Raw genomic sequence first — 16,410 nt, 5'->3', positions numbered from 1 at the left:
TGGCTCTATATTTCTACCTCCCTTAGCTATCATGAGCTTGAGCTCCAGAACCTGACCAACAAAACAAGCAACTCAACAAATTCTAGAGTGCATCTCCTCTTAAAAAGCTAAAAGTGCCAAGATTCAATTAGTGCATGCATGAGTATTACACAAGGTGCCATCATATGTACAAAAGTTCCAATATTTGATGCACTTGCAATAGCTTGTCAACTTTTACAAGTTACTGGGAAATCAAAGTTTGATGTTTATGGTTTATTTAATATTTTTATATATTTTTTCCATAGATAAACAATTAGTTTCTTCAACATCAGCTCTAAAGTTGGAATTCAAGAGACTGACCTTTAACGAGTAGCGTTATATATACATATATATATATATATATATTATATATATATATATATATAACTAGATGCACATAACTCCTAACTTGGAGAGAAACACATTAGCACTTGGTGCTGTGGTGTGTGTAGATTCGTGAGCAGAAAGCTGGACTGCTGGAGCCGGGATATTACTTACCTTCAAGGCTTCACTGGCTTACAAAGCTTCAAGCCTTCAATGGCAGTTTCGGTGGCAGCGGCAGCTTCTTGGAAGAATTCTGGTTGCGGCTGCGGCAATTTCGAACTTCGAACTTCCAAGGTGCCGTGGTGTGTGCCCAGCTACAACGCTTCACTGGCTTATTGGCAAGGCGACAAGAAAGCTTCAAGCATTCAATGGCAGCTTCGGTGGTAGCGGCTTCCTGAAAGAATTCTGGCAGCGGCTGCGGCAATTTCGAATTTCCAATTGCTTGCCTCAGACTCTAAGAACAACTAGCAAAGCAAAGGAAAGAAAAATTGAAAGTCGAATCCCTGAAAAATTGAAAGCCAAAAATTTGAAAAATTGCTTGCCGAATCCCTGCTTGCCTCAAGAAGTTCTCAATTCGTTCTCACTTCTCAGAGGAACAAAGAAGAAAAGAATTCCTAAATGCCTAAATCCCCAAATGGCCGAATCCCTCTTCAATTTTTCTGATTTTCTCTTCTAATTGGCTAAAAATGTAGCTAAAAGACGATAATGCCATGTAGTATGAATGGTCAAAATAAAAGAATTGGGTAAAACGGTAACTTCAAAAAAATTACCAAAACCCACCGGGTTTATCAATAATCGCCGGTTCTAATGGTTCCTTGGTTAAACCGTCCGAGTCAAGCGGGTTTTTTGCAACTCCGATCTAACTAGTAACCCGGCCTGATTTTATGGCCGGGCCACCGGTTTGATCGGTCTGACCGCCGGACCGAACTGGATTTAATAACTATGGACAGCAGAAGTTCTTTTGTTTTATTTTCTTTTTTTTTTATATAAGATTTAGAATCTTTCCCAAAAAATGAAAAACAAAAACTAGAAGGGCATTAAGTTATAAAGAAGTTTTGGGATGTGAATAACTTTTAATAAGGACACCAAAAGTGATAGATGTGCTCATACGACAGAAGATATGCCTCAATTACCATAAAAATTGGAAGGAAAAAAAAAACCAACAATGCCATTTTGAAGAGATAAATATATCTTGCTTGTGAACAACCACATCATGATAAATGTTACTATAATCATCAAGTCAAACTCATTCACATCAAACATTTAATATTCAAATTAGAAATCAGGGCCTAGCCTTTCACTTTTAAGGCAAAGCTTTTCCAGCCAAATGTAGTGGTAAATCCTAAAGTACTGCTCATTGAATTGATCGAGTGACATGCTATCGGCAGCTTGTGCTGTATGTCTTGATTTAATAGCTAATACACCGTACCAAAAAAAGAAAATAAAAATGAAAAGCACAACTTGTTAATGAAGCGACACAACTTGTCAACAATACGGAGGCAGGGTGGTTGTGCCGTAAATGAAGGAATGAGTGTAAGCGGAAGATTTTGAATTTAAATCACTTATACTTAAACAAAAAACATGTCAATAATATTGACTAACACTTTAAATACTTGATATGGAGTATAACGATAGGTTTGGTGTAAAATTTTTTGTGACTTCTTGAATGTTCGCTTTTATCCTGATAATATATTCAATTTTATCTTTCTAATATAATTATATAATCACTCATAAGCCCCTATTGCATATATGATAGGTAACCACTCATAAGCAATATAACCACTAAATTAATGTAAAAACAAAAAAAACCTATGCAAGAAACTATTGAAGATCAAAGTTTTCTCATGAAAATTCTACACTAAATTCTTTTATATAAATATTGATTTATTCCAAAATCACACACACATCGAGTTTGTCCTCGGCACTAATTTATATACTCAAGCGTTAGCTCCATATTAGAGAGAGTTTGAAATTTCTTCATTAAAACAAAAACAAAGTATAAAGAGAGTTTGAAATTTTCTTTGTTACAAGAAATCACACTTTTTTATGGGACTCACACATAAAATTTCTTGTGATTACTCAAAAACAGTAGTGTGTCCTCGCCACTAGTTTATATAACACAAGCTTTAGCTCTATAATAGAGAGTTTGAAATTTCTTTATTCAAAAAGAAAAAAGAAAAAAGGGACTTTGAAACTTTCCTTATTACAAGATTTCACACTTTGTATTGGAACTCACACATAAAATTTCTCGTGATTACTCAGATGTGTTATCACAAATTGTCATATGTAACTAATTTATGTTTTACATGATGTGATAATCACCAAAAATTCAACTACCCTCACTTAACAATAAGATAGGCAAACACAAGTTGATTTAGAATTGATCACTTTTTTTCACAAAAAAATCATGTGTTTTGAGTCGAACCTACCTAAACATTTTTTTTATTCGAAACAAAAAGGGAAAAAGAGACAAAAATTATTTGTGAGACAATTTTGCCTACCATTGCCTTTTGAGGTAGAACCAAAATGTGCCTCCCATGAGGCATCATGTATGTCACATAGGATAACAGGAACATGTCATATCTACAGTCCACGTACTCCGAAAAGTACCAGATCCTAACCACATCATCATCCCCAAAGCGATGACGGACTTGACGTCACTTTACGGAATTGGCTGGCATAGGCCTACGACTACGAGGCAATATTCCCAAAAGAGCAAGGCTAGTTTCGACATTTCACATGGAGCTGATTTTAACGACTTTGACTGGATTTATGATTTACTACCATGTCGTATCCAGTCCAAAGCCAAGTATGTCGGGTGATTACTTCTAGAAAATTACGTAAAAAAAGATGCAAGGTCTAGTGTTTAGTTAGGGGTTGATTTGTATTTTCCCAATTTTCAACTTTTGGCCCCTAACTTTACCTCATATTGTCATATGATCCTTGCAAAAATCATTATTGTATAAATTAAGTAGGGGTTAAACACAAACTCAACCATAAGTTGATGCCATAAATTAAGTAGAGATGATTTAATGAATTGTAGATTTCATACCGAATCACAAAAAACTTGTACTAGTTCATTTTGCTTTGGAAAAAGTTATACCAACTTCCAACTAACTTTAAGTTATTATTTTGTATAATATGAAATGTCTTAACTTTTTTTTTTTTTCATATTGAACGATGAAATACATATTTTGGTATCATCGAAATATTTTTCTTGCTGGATTATTAGAGGTAAATACAAAGTGACAAACTTAATGTTCATAAAACCATCTTAGTCTTATTATAGCTTTATTTCATTAAACAACGAAATACAATAATGCTAGTTGGAAACTTCCACCCTACACATCTACTTGCATACTCTATCTAACTTTACAAACAAAATTCAAATATGACAAACAAAATTTGTTTGGACAGAGAATTATTAGCCAAAATTTATTTGCTTACATCATCATTACAATTTCCAACACACATTTTTATCTTCCCAATTACCTTTTTATCTCACATACATCACATCACAAAAAGTGCTACAGTAAAAATATTTCAAATAATTTACAATCCAAACAGAGCCGATCAAATACTTCACAAAATACTCCTTTACATCACATATGAAGTAGCTTATATCCTTAGTAGTAAAGCCAACAATTTTGCTTTACTCATACTCGTACGCAAAACTAAAATGAGAAATTACGTGGAGATAAACACAAAAATTCAGTTACTTAGAAAGAGACTCAATAGACCATCACCATAAATCAATCTCTTGGACAGTTTGCTCTGTAATTTTCTGCTGGAAAAATCCAATTCCATTTCCCAAATAAACTCAAACAGGATTAGTATAAATGTAAAGTTCAAGGACCATAGATTGTAAAATCACCAAAAAATACTACTATTATTTAATCTAATAATAATAATAAAAAAAAGAAGGCAAACATTGGAAAATGTCTTGTGATCACATAATAGCTGTGGACTAGTACTAGTCCTTGCAACTTTGTTGCCTTTTCTGCTCATTCATCTTTGACCCAACTTTGTTCATAGTACCCATAATCCTTCCCCCCAAAAAAAAAAAAAAAAAAAAAGACACCGTCTTTTTTTTTTTTTTTTATACTACCCTCTCTGTTCAATCGCCATTCTCTCTCTTTTTTATCTCCCCAATTTTTGTTTTTATTCAAAAAATTCCCATTTCTCTGTTTTCCATTCGTCCGCCGTGGTCGGAGGTATTCATAGCCTCCCCTCCGAGAGAAAAGGCTCCAGTGTTTTCTCACTGTTTGTTTCAGTCCACGCGCCACCTCGAAAAGAACGGAAAGAAAAAATAGAAGACAGAGGATAGAATCAAGTTAGACTGTGGAAGGACTTTCCTTGACTAGCGAGATTTTGGTGATTTTTGTGAAAAATTGAATTTTGGCGGAGTTATTCAGATCTGTGAAGTTAAGGGGTTTGTTTTTTCAGGTTTCTGAGTTGAGTTTTTTGGAGGTGATTTTGGGGGGTTTGGATGAGGTGTTGATGGTAGTGTACGGAGGGGAGAGTGAAAACGACGTCGTCGCGGTGGTGGGAGTTGATGATGAGCAGAGGAGTTACTGGGGGGTGGTGGTGCGGTGTTGTGGGAGCTGGTGCTGGCGGCGGTGATCCTCTCACATGGAATGGCAGATCTTGTTAGCTACGGGAATGCAGACCGTGATATTGAGCAGGTTATTATATTCAACAGTTTCTTTCTCTCCCCTTTTTTTGTTTGAATTTGTTCTTTTTATTTTTGGATAATGTGTCCTTTTTTTAGATTGAATTTCGGAGTGAAAAAAATGGGATCTTTATCTTCTAAGTTTTTGATAAAGGATTCAAAATCAGTACTGGATATTGCAATATATTTTTTGAAAATATTCACATGCTAAGATTTATATACCACTTGGTTTTCCCTTTGATTTTTGCCAAACTGGAAAAAAAATTGTGTGTCCTCCTCCTTTTTGTGAGTTTTTGGAAAAAGATGAGATTTTTATGATTTTTAGTGCTACTTTTTGTAATAGTTAATGTAGTTTTTCTATTTTTGGATTTTTAGAATGACATAAATAATGTAGAAATAAGTTTGGGATATGTCATGGTTCTATTCAGGTTGGTGATCACTTAAACTTTTCTTTTTTGGAGTTTGGGGGGGTAGGCGGTATTGCAGAAGTATTGGTGTATTGGATACTGTAATCTTTTAGGAAATATCAAAAGTTGTATGCTGGAATTTTATCAATGATTTTTTTTTTTATTTTTGGGTAGCTGAGTATTGGAGTTTAGATATTGTGGAGAAGAAATTCGGGTTCTTTTTGTCTAATGAATTTGTCATCTACAGAATGTCCCTACTAATGTTCAATAGATTATTACGACTCACTACAATGGCCAATTGGTTTATTCACATATTTTTGTTTTCTGAATCATGGCTTTTCTTTCTTTTATTTGGACTGGTTGTTTGGGAAATGTTACAGTGGTAAGCCGAGAAAAAGGTTTAGCTTGGAAGAAGCCACTCTTACATTTGTTTTCAATAAAATGCAAGCTTTTGGATATGTAAGGCTTTTATCTGCCGACTTTGGAGTTATTTGCTGTTCTGGGATATATTAGAGGGATAAGGAGAATAGATTAAGATATGCGCTTCAATCATTTGTTGACAGTATGCCTTCTTAGCTTTGATTTTTCTCTCTCTTCATCTGCACAAATGCCATCCTTCGTATTGTTTCATACATAAGTCTGTAAATATAGTTCATTTTATTTCTTTTACAAGTCTTTGGGTGAACTTTGAGGTATTGACATATACGTTCAATGGATTAATTTTTATTTTCAGTCTCTACAATATCCACTTGAAAATTTTGCCTCTGTCCGGTTGCATTTGTTTATTCAGAATTGATTCTTTTGATTTCTGCAGGCATTGATTGCTCTGAAGAAGGGTGCTCAACTACTTAAATATGGTCGTAAAGGGAAGCCTAAGTTTTGTCCATTTAGACTTTCTGCTGTAAGTCAATTTTCCACCTTCTATTTGAATGGACATGGAATAGTCCCTTTCTGTTTCTAGCATAGAGTCTCATTGTGATGTATAAAGCATGAATTTGATTTACAGCTAAAATTTATCATGTGTCGAGCACTGAGCCAAGAAAATTAGCTTGTTATTTGGCAGAATTCACCATGGCCTTTGTTATTTTACCTTAGTGAATGGAAATTGGTGTGTTGGATAAGTTAAATTAGATTTTGGTTTCTGATTGGCTAATGTAACATCGCAGTGATTGTCTGTTTTCCTACTCATTCGTATCTAGAATTTTGAATCTTTTGGCTTATTCAATATCTTAGCATGGTAGTAATATCATGAGATGTACCTTACAGGATGAATCTTCTTTAATCTGGATTTCTAGCCGCGGCGAAAGAATTTTAAAGCTAGCTTCAGTTTCACGAATTATTCCTGGGCAAAGAACTGTGAGATTCTAAATCATGCTATTTTATATTAATTATTTTGCTTTTTCGTGATACAAGTGTTCTTTTCAAGTTATTTCTACCTACATTTTTTTTAAGGGTTCATCATGTCGTGTATTAGACAGTCATTCTAATTTAATGTTTTGAATGTACTGCCAGGCTGTTTTCCAGCGTTATCTTCGTCCTGAAAAGGATTACTTGTCCTTTTCTCTTATATATAACAACGGGAAAAGATCCCTTGACCTGGTTAGTGTTTAAGATTTGGGTTTCCTAAAGAAAATTATATAGCAATTTGTGCTGGTTTTTGTTAAGTTATAAAGTACCCAATATTTGTTCAGATTTGCAAAGACAAAGTTGAGGCTGAGGTGTGGATTGGTGGCCTAAGATCACTGATATCTAGCGGGCAAGGTGGTCGGTCAAAAATTGATGGATGGAGTGATGGAAGCTTCTATTTTGATGTAATTTTACCTTCATAGCAATCTTTTGCTTTTTAACATGCGTTGTTGCCATGTTGTTCTGTATCGTGGATCTTAGTGAGCCTGATAGCAATAATGTTTGATGCTTGTTTACACACACAGACTAAAGAAGTTTGAGTATATTTGTCTGTTCATCAATTGTTGGATTCATATATATACACATTTGATGGTTTGTGCAGTACCCAGTATAAACTGTTTCTTTGATGATATCTCATTTCACCTCAGGGTTATCTTGTAACCAAACACTTCAGGAGTCTTAAATAAGGATTTATCTAATACATTAGCACAAATGGGTTCTAACATTTGAACCTTTGATTTTCTGATGTTATGTGTGGTTCATGAAAGTTGGATGGTACAGTCTTATGTGATCTTCGGTGACTTGAGGTTGATGAGTTAGGATTTCTTGATTGACAGAATGAGAGTGAAAAGTAGTTGTTTTGGTTTTAGGCTGGAATTGGGGAAGGGAGGAAAGAGAGATGAGGATTGTTGTTTTTATTGTTTTGTGAAAATAATCAACATTTCAGCAATCCAGGACCAAAAATGATATAATATGTTGTCTGCAGGTCATTAATGTTATGGTATCAAATGAAGCATCTAATAGTTGAACTCATTTGTTGGTATGTAGATTGGAGAAATTTTCGCAATACATGATTAAATTAGAATAATCATTAAAAATCATCAATTTAAATGTACTGCAAATTGATAGGGTATGTTTGAATTGATTGTAAAAGGTGATAATAAGATAAGCTTTTAACTGAAAAGCAAGGAAATCGAGCGGGGGAGGGGGAGGGGGAAGCTGTTTCCGTTATCTTTCTTTGGATAGACATAGAAGAAAAAAAGGTGGTGGAATAGGAACAAAAGAATCACTGAAACATTTGCATGACAAGAAATTGCATTTTGTTGTTGTATATAAATTTTGTCAAAGCAGTACCCTGTGACTTTTCCTTTATTTGAATTCAGGAGAACAGAGACCTGATATCAAATAGCCCAAGTGACAGTTCTGCTAGTGCTACGCAAGAAATTAGCTCTTCAGATTTTTCTGTCAGTTCTCACACGGTTCCTTCTCCAAAAAGATATCAGCCTGATAGTTCAGTGCATTTTGAGCAAGCACATGTAGCTTTGGATCAAATGAATATGCAAGTTAAAGGATCTGGTTCAGATGCTTTTCGGGTTAGTGTTTCTAGTGCCCCTAGCACCTCAAGTCATGGTTCTGCACCAGATGATTGTGATGCAGTGGGGGATGTATATATTTGGGGTGAGGTAATATGTGATAATGTTGTCAAGATTGGGCCTGAAAAAAATGCTAGTTCTGTGACGACTAGAGCTGATGTGCTTCTTCCTCGGCCATTGGAGTCAAATGTAGTTTTAGATGTGCATCATATTGCCTGTGGGGTCAGACATGCTGCTTTAGTCACCAGGCAGGGAGAAGTTTTTACATGGGGTGAAGAATCCGGTGGACGCCTTGGCCACGGAGTTGGAAAAGATGTTATCCAACCTCAGTTAGTTGAATCTTTGTCTTTTTGCAGTGTTGATTTTGTTTCTTGTGGTGAGTTTCACTCATGTGCTGTGACATTGGCTGGAGAGCTTTACACATGGGGAGATGGCACGCATAATGCTGGGCTTCTTGGTCATGGATCTGATGTCAGTCACTGGATACCGAAGAGAATTTCTGGTCCTCTGGAGGGACTTCAGGTTGCAATGGTAACTTGTGGTCCATGGCATACTGCCCTGATTACATCGACCGGACAGCTCTTTACTTTTGGTGATGGAACTTTTGGGGTTTTAGGCCATGGGGATAGGGAAAATGTTACATTTCCTAGAGAAGTTGAATCTCTGTCAGGATTGAGGACTATTGCTGTTGCATGTGGGGTGTGGCATACTGCAGCTGTGGTAGAGGTCATTGCAACACAATCCAGTGCTAGTGTCTCATCTGGAAAATTGTTTACTTGGGGTGATGGAGATAAAAATCGCCTCGGACATGGTGATAAAGAACCTCGACTAAAGCCAACTTGCGTGCCTGCACTTATAGACTATAATTTTCACAAAATTGCTTGTGGGCATAGTTTAACTGTTGGCTTAACTACATCAGGACATGTTTTCACCATGGGAAGTACTGTGTATGGTCAGCTTGGGAATCCTCAGTCTGATGGGAAGCTACCCTGCTCAGTAGAAGATAAGCTTGGGGAAGTTGTTGAAGAAATTGCTTGTGGTGCTTATCATGTAGCAGCACTTACATCAAAAAATGAGGTTTATACCTGGGGTAAAGGAGCTAATGGGAGGTTAGGCCATGGGGATGTAGAAGACCGGAAAACACCAACCCTTGTTGAAGCTTTAAAGGATAGAAACGTTAGGTATATTGCCTGTGGTTCAAACTACACGGCTGCTATATGTATTCACAGGTTGGTGTCTGGTGCTGAACAGTCCCAGTGTGCAGCTTGTAGGCAGGCTTTTGGTTTTACAAGGAAAAGACATAACTGCTATAATTGCGGGCTTGTGCATTGCCATGCTTGTAGTTCTCGAAAAGCGCTGAGGGCTGCTTTGGCCTCAAATCCGAGTAAACCATATCGTGTCTGTGATTCCTGCTTTGCCAAGTTGAGTAAGGTGGTGGAGACTAGTGGTAACAACCGGAGGAATGCTGTTCCCCGACTTTCTGGTGAAAACAAGGACAAATTGGATAAGTCTGAATTGCGCTTGGCAAAGTCAGCACTCCCATCAAATATTGACTTAATTAAGCAATTGGATAGCAAAGCAGCAAAACAAGGAAAGAAAGCAGATACTTTTCTGGTGGGCCGGTCATCTCAAGCACCTTCTTTGCTACAGTTAAAAGATGTTGTTTTGGCTACAGCTGTTGACCTGCGCCGAACTGTTCCAAAGCCGGTGCTTGCACCATCTAGTGTCAGTTCTAGATCTGTGTCCCCTTTCTCTAGAAAACCTAGTCCGCCGCGATCTGCAACACCAGTTCCAACAACATCAGGGCTTTCTTTCTCCAAGAGCATTGCTGATAGTTTGAAGAAAACTAATGAACTTCTTAATCAAGAAGTACATCAGTTGCGTGCACAGGTACATCCTGAACCATTCACGTGTTCGAAATTTGTTTATCTATTTATTTATGGTTTTTTTTTTTTTTTTGGGATTGCCTTATGATTCTTCGTCAACTCCCTCATCTCTTGGTTGTGGACTCGTCCAGGTTGAGAGTCTAAGACATCAATGTGAAGTTAAAGAAGTGGAGCTCCAGAAATCAACAAAAAAAGTTCAGGAAACCATGGCACTGGCTGCAGAAGAAGCTGCTAAATGTAGAGCTGCGAAGGAAGTGATCAAGTCACTAACAGCACAGGTTAGGCTGAATTTTCCTATATTATCTGGAAAAACAAGAAGAAAAGTATTCTAATTTATCTCTCTTGTTCTGTTAGTCTTTGTAGTTGCTAATAGGGTGCTTTACTTTATTCTACCTGAATCTTTTTCAGCTCAAGGATATGGCTGAAAGATTGCCACCAGGTGTTTATGATACTGAAAACATCAGGCTACCTTACCTACCTAATGGTTTGGAGCCAAATGGCATACAATATCCAAATTCAAATGGAGAACATCATTCCAGATCCGATTCTAACAGCTCTTATCTGGCCTCTCAAATCAGTGGTGACTCCACAATTAATGGCGTGCAAGGTATTAGTGAATTGCCCAGGGATTCATGTGGAAGCTACGAAACCAATCAAAGCAATCAAGCTCAGGGACTTTTAACCCCATATGGGAGGGATCGTCTCTCGGATCTTAGAGTTCCTAACGGGAATCAAGATTGTCAGGCACGCAACAGTGGCGCTTCTGAAGCTGGAAATAAAGGTGGGCCTTTCCAAGATGGAGAAAATGGCTCAAAGTCAAGAATTGCTGTAGTTCCTGGTAATGTCAATCAAGTTGAGGCTGAGTGGATTGAACAATATGAGCCTGGTGTGTATATAACACTGGTAGCCCTTCGAGATGGTACCAGAGACCTGAAACGAGTGCGCTTCAGGTATCTAATATTACCTCTTTTTTAAGTGATATTAATTGATGCACGTCTTATGTAGCTTGGTATTAACTGCTCTGTGGTTTTTGCGTTGAATGATTACCTGGTTACTTACTACTAATCAGTGTAACAACATTAATTACTCTTTATAATGTAAAAGACGTTGCTTTCTTCTTATGAAGTCATCACAAACTTTCTTAGTGCATTTCTTTAAAAGGTAATTCTTGTGATTCATGTCTTTGTTTGAGAGCTTTGCTTGTCTATCAGTCAAATTCCAGTTTTAGGATTTGTTTTGATCTAGGTTATTTTCTGGAATTGATTTTTACCTTCAAGAAGATACTTTCCAGTAAGAGCATGTAGTGATAAAATTTGTTATTAACTTAGCATTTGACATCTGAATTACATCTGCAGTCGAAGGAGATTCGGAGAACATCAAGCAGAGACTTGGTGGTCAGAGAACCGTGAAAAAGTTTATGAGAGGTATAACGTGCGCGGATCCGACAAGGCATCAGTTTCTGGCCAGACTGCCCGCAGGTCAGAAGGAAATGTTTCACCATCTTCACAAATTTAGCAGGCAATGCAAATTCTCCATCTCTACTTTTTTGTTAGCTGTGATGCTGGTGGTTCCAAGGCTCAGCCACACCGGTGGGAGGAAGCCAAACCTCTTCTCTAACCCTCCTCCAATCTATTTTTCTTCTTTTATTATTTATTTCTTGTTTCATTTTTTCTTGGGACTCAACCCTCATACACTTACTGTTGTATTTTGTAGTGTATATAAGAGTCCTCCAATTTTTGTAGTTGTGCAGAGAATTTCTGTGCCTGCTCTTCCTTTCAATCTTCTTTAGCTTTAGTTGATGTAGCCAATATAGCCTGCCATTCTGGCAGAATCAATCTCTCTTGTACCTCAAGTCTGGGGGCTGCACCAAAATGGCCTCAGAAGTCCAAAGTTTCAACTGAAAAACAAATGTTGCCCTCATCCTTTCCCATGCCAACTTGATAAGGACAATTTTATATAAGCAGTTACTACCCATTTTTGAGTCCTCTGAGCATTAGTCAAAACAAACTAAAAGATGAAAAGACTCTTGATATTTTGTGCAAATTATTTTCCCAGTTGTTTCAAAGAACTCCACTAGTCTGCAACTCAACTTTCAATCTAGTTCACCTTCTCCCCCTAATTCTTCGCTGCATCATTGGATCATGCCTCAGAAAGAGCTACAACCATTGGATTCCTAAAGAAACAGAAATCATTGAAAGGAGTCAAAAGAAGAATGAAGTTTTATTCCCATCTGGCGCAGGGTTGGAATCTACTTTTGTGGTTGTTGTCACTTGTCAGACCAAGAACTTACTAATATTGGTCTCTTAACAATTATATTGGCAAGATTTGTTCCATGTTGGATATTTTTTTAATGGATTATTTTTGTGTAGTTTTTTTTTTCCCAAAAATGAAAATTTTGAACTATAAAATGTTTCTTAGTAAATGTTACTACTTCACACAGAAAAATTTACTGGTTTTGACTTATTCCACAGTGACCCCTTAAATCCCAATTGAGTGATTGAACTGTCATATGTCTTACTTAACAACTATACATCTTCAACTAGAATTCGTGTTTTGTCAAATTAAGGTACTCAGTTTGGTAGGGAAGGAGTAATTGATGCCATGGAGAGGGTGCTTTGTGTCTATTAGGAAATCATTTCAGAAGAGGGTGGAGATGTGTCAATTTGTTAGGGTGGGAAAAGATAATCTGATTTTATGTAACAAATTTTATTTTATTCTTTTGCCCTTTTTTCTGTCAAAATTGAAGATATTATGAAATAAATTTATAATTGTGATGGGGAAAAAAAAAAAAGTCTGTTGAAACTTTTGGAATCACTTTCTTGGTGCATGGCTCAAATTCTGAGGACTAAAACTAGAATTTCCCCTGCATAATTTTGAGTACTCAAAGAACTCAGGACTGCATTCCACTGCAAATAGAATAGAGCCAAAACATATACTAATTTCTTTATTTCTCTGTTGCATTATTATATAGTAGAGAAGCAAATGCTGCGAACCAGCAGGTGAAGGAGCAGACATTGGTTCGTTATTCCGTTGACTGCAAAGATTGTGTTGTGTTAATTCAAGTCAGCTACAGTTGTTATGACTGTGACTGAGGATTTAACTGCATTAGCTACCTCCATTATTTTCTTCTTCTTTTTTAAGGATATTTAAATGGGATAAAATGATATTCCCTTCCACATGGACATCAATCATGTCTTTTTAGTTGACCAACTATCTTAATAATACTACCAATTACAATAACAACACAAATAGTCCTCTGGCCATCTAAATTTCTTGTCGCAATTCATGATCTACATAGTGCCATAATGTCAATGAAGATCCTCAGGAAAACCCTCAATTTCCTCTGGAGAATGTACTGTAGTCTACAATAATGCTAATATTCTACCCCCCCTCCCCCCCCCCCCCCCCCCCCCCCAAAAAAAAAAAGAATAGGAAAATCCTTAGTTCATCTTGAGAAACTTTACTCTGCATTAGATATCCAATTAATCTTCAAAACCACACTAGATTCAATGCTTGTTTGCAGTAGTCTTTCTTGATTACATAATGGACGGTTTCATCATAATGCAATCTAATGTGTTTGACGTTTATGGATTCACTTCTTCATAACACTGAATAAATGTGTATTTATGTTATTCGTTGAACAGTTTGGATCAGCTGTTTTTGGAGGTATTTTTAAAAAACTTTATTGTAGCGCTATCTATGAAAAACTTTTTACTGTAGATGATTAGGTGTTTTTGGGAGTATTATTAAGGGCGTTTTTAGGGATGCTTATGAGAATATATTTTGAGGTACTTATAGAATTTAGGGCTTTCGTGAAATGTTTTTTTAAAAAAAAAATTAAAAAACCTAACCTACGCACCACCCTTCCCCTCCTTCCTCCTCCGTCCTCCACCACCATCACTGCACCTCCACTTTCCCCTCTCTCCTCTCTCTTTATCCCTCTTCCTCCTGCTCCCTCCTTCCTTGCAACCCCCTCTCCTCCCCTTCCCCCTTCTAGTTACAGCCCTCTCCACCTTTTGTCTTATTTGATGTTTCTCATTCTTTTCTTTGGTCCATTTAGTGATTTCTTTTAAACATCCTAAAAGGTTCCACCTAAGCACGTTTCAAACGTCTACCTATTGATGCCAATATGTCATTTCGAGAAAGCAAACAGTCCAATTTCTTACCATCTGATGGAAGCATAGGACAAGCTTATTTTTTTTTTTTTTCAAAATGTCTTCCCTTTTTATTTACGGACAGAGGTAAATAATTATATGGAGCCTCCCTCGTGGCCTCTTTAGTTTTTCCTTCTTACTTAGCTTGGGAGATGGCAGAGATAGGGATGGGGATTGTTCTTTGGTGGAATTTTGGAGAAAGAGGTGTTGGTGGTGGTGGGTGGTGAATGGTGGCAGTAGGTGAAAAAAAAAAGGAAGAAAAATGGGATAATAATTGGTAATTTTTTACATATTTTTTCTATTTTCGTAAGATGTATTTAAAATTGTACATGTTTTTTAAGTTGTTTTTGGAGTGTTAATGTCAACTCCAAAAAAAAAAAAAAAAAAAAGATGCTAATCCAAATAGAGCCAAGTTTGTCTCACAAGTGCCTGCTAATCACTCCTTAAGGTAGGTTCAAAATTTTTGGAGTGAAGCTAAATGGATAAACTATATAAATGTAATGGAATCGATCATAAGCGTAGTGTGTACAATGTCATACTAATTTCCACTCTCCTCTGAAAACCCAATTCACGATATTTACTTTTTTTGTCGACACAGGGGTGTCCGGGTCAATCCTTACGGGGCCCGACTAATCTCCTGCGATCCGGGTCCGGCGTCCCAACCCAGCCCGAACACGTTAAGTGCGCGGAAGAATCCAGCAGAGCGGAGACTCGAACTTGTGACCTCAAGGTTCACTAATGAGAGGCGCTACCGCTGGACCATTCACGCAGGGCCTGCAAATGCAATTGTCACCTTTAAATTATTTGATTTCCCTGTAGTTGTTTTGGCAGTTTAGCCTGGAGATGGACAGAAGGCAAGAGTTGAATGGGTTGACCTCCTCCTCCTTGATGACTTTGTCTTTATTAAAGGTAATCGATAATTAAATATAACATGGGGACTTCAAACCCACCTACTAATTAAGTGGCACATATGTCGTCAGAAGTCAGAACTGTGAGAAAAATTTCTCATATAAAATTGGATACCTTGCAAGATGCCTATGGACAGACCTCCTTGTTTGATATAACGAACTTTGACATTACATTTTGGGACTTTTCAAAAACTATCTCACATGGTTGATGTCGCAAGCAAGAAAGACATGGTATGGTAGAAGACTTTGGCAATTGCTATTTGATTTCAAGGGTTTGGGCGGCTTTGAAACTCAGCAACTTTTACAAGACTTTATGCTTCTTAACCCAACCCTTGAGCAATTTCAACCAATAGTTCAGATTGGTTTGAGAGGGACGAAAGATCAAAGAAGATTTCAGAAAGTAGCTAGAAGTCTTGCAATGAAATAGCATGCACTAAAGGTTTGACTAATTAATTCTTCTTAGATTGGTGGATTATGTATGATAATATGTATTCAGAACAATTTATTCTCAACTAAATCCGCTAATTAAATATTTTGTTCCTTGCATGATCGATCTGCAATTAGGTGGTAGAATTTACTACTGTTTATACAAGGAAGATGAAATTCAGGTATTGATATTTGTAGAAAAAAATAGAATGAAATAGGAAAAGTATACGAATGCAAGTTAGAGCAAAAATTGTTAGCGTGCGTACGTGCTGACATAATAGGTTAACTATGATTTAAGTATACTAATGAGTTTCAGCTGGACTAGCTGCTTAGAAAAACCCTTTAAACAATAAGGAAAACCAAAAAAATTGAAATTAAACGAAGTTTCCAACATAATAACTTTCCCATGTTCACACCATATATATCCTTAGGACCCTATCCAACAATATTGACTGACCATTATGAAAATTCAAATGTTTAACTTTCTCCAAAATGCTTCCAAATTGCCGTTCGCTGTCATAGTCTTGTCATTGCACTTTGATGAAAAGAAGCCACTAAATGTATGCAGCATAAAATACAAAAAGATTTGGCAACTTTCTTTTTTGAAAAAAAAGAA

The 16,410-nt window shown here is 36.7% G+C and overlaps 1 protein-coding gene across 1 annotated transcript; it reads left to right on the top strand.

The window, feature by feature from the left end:
* The first annotated feature begins 4,399 nt into the window (after nt 1–4,399).
* LOC113714543 (PH, RCC1 and FYVE domains-containing protein 1-like) lies at nt 4,400–12,047 on the top strand. The gene is made up of 9 exons (XM_027238436.2): nt 4,400–5,027; nt 6,236–6,322; nt 6,688–6,777; nt 6,934–7,020; nt 7,113–7,232; nt 8,211–10,310; nt 10,438–10,584; nt 10,715–11,256; nt 11,662–12,047. The coding sequence occupies exons 1-9, from the start codon at nt 4,980–4,982 to the stop codon at nt 11,819–11,821; spliced, it is 3,381 nt and encodes a 1,126-aa protein (XP_027094237.1). The 5' UTR covers nt 4,400–4,979; the 3' UTR covers nt 11,822–12,047.
* The last annotated feature ends 4,363 nt before the right edge of the window (nt 12,048–16,410 follow it).

Source organism: Coffea arabica, chromosome 10c (assembly GCF_036785885.1).
Source record: "Coffea arabica cultivar ET-39 chromosome 10c, Coffea Arabica ET-39 HiFi, whole genome shotgun sequence".
In the NCBI taxonomy this organism is placed as follows: domain Eukaryota; kingdom Viridiplantae; phylum Streptophyta; class Magnoliopsida; order Gentianales; family Rubiaceae; genus Coffea; species Coffea arabica.
Note: the sequence above shows the minus strand (reverse complement) of the source record. Positions and strands in the feature narration are given on the sequence as shown.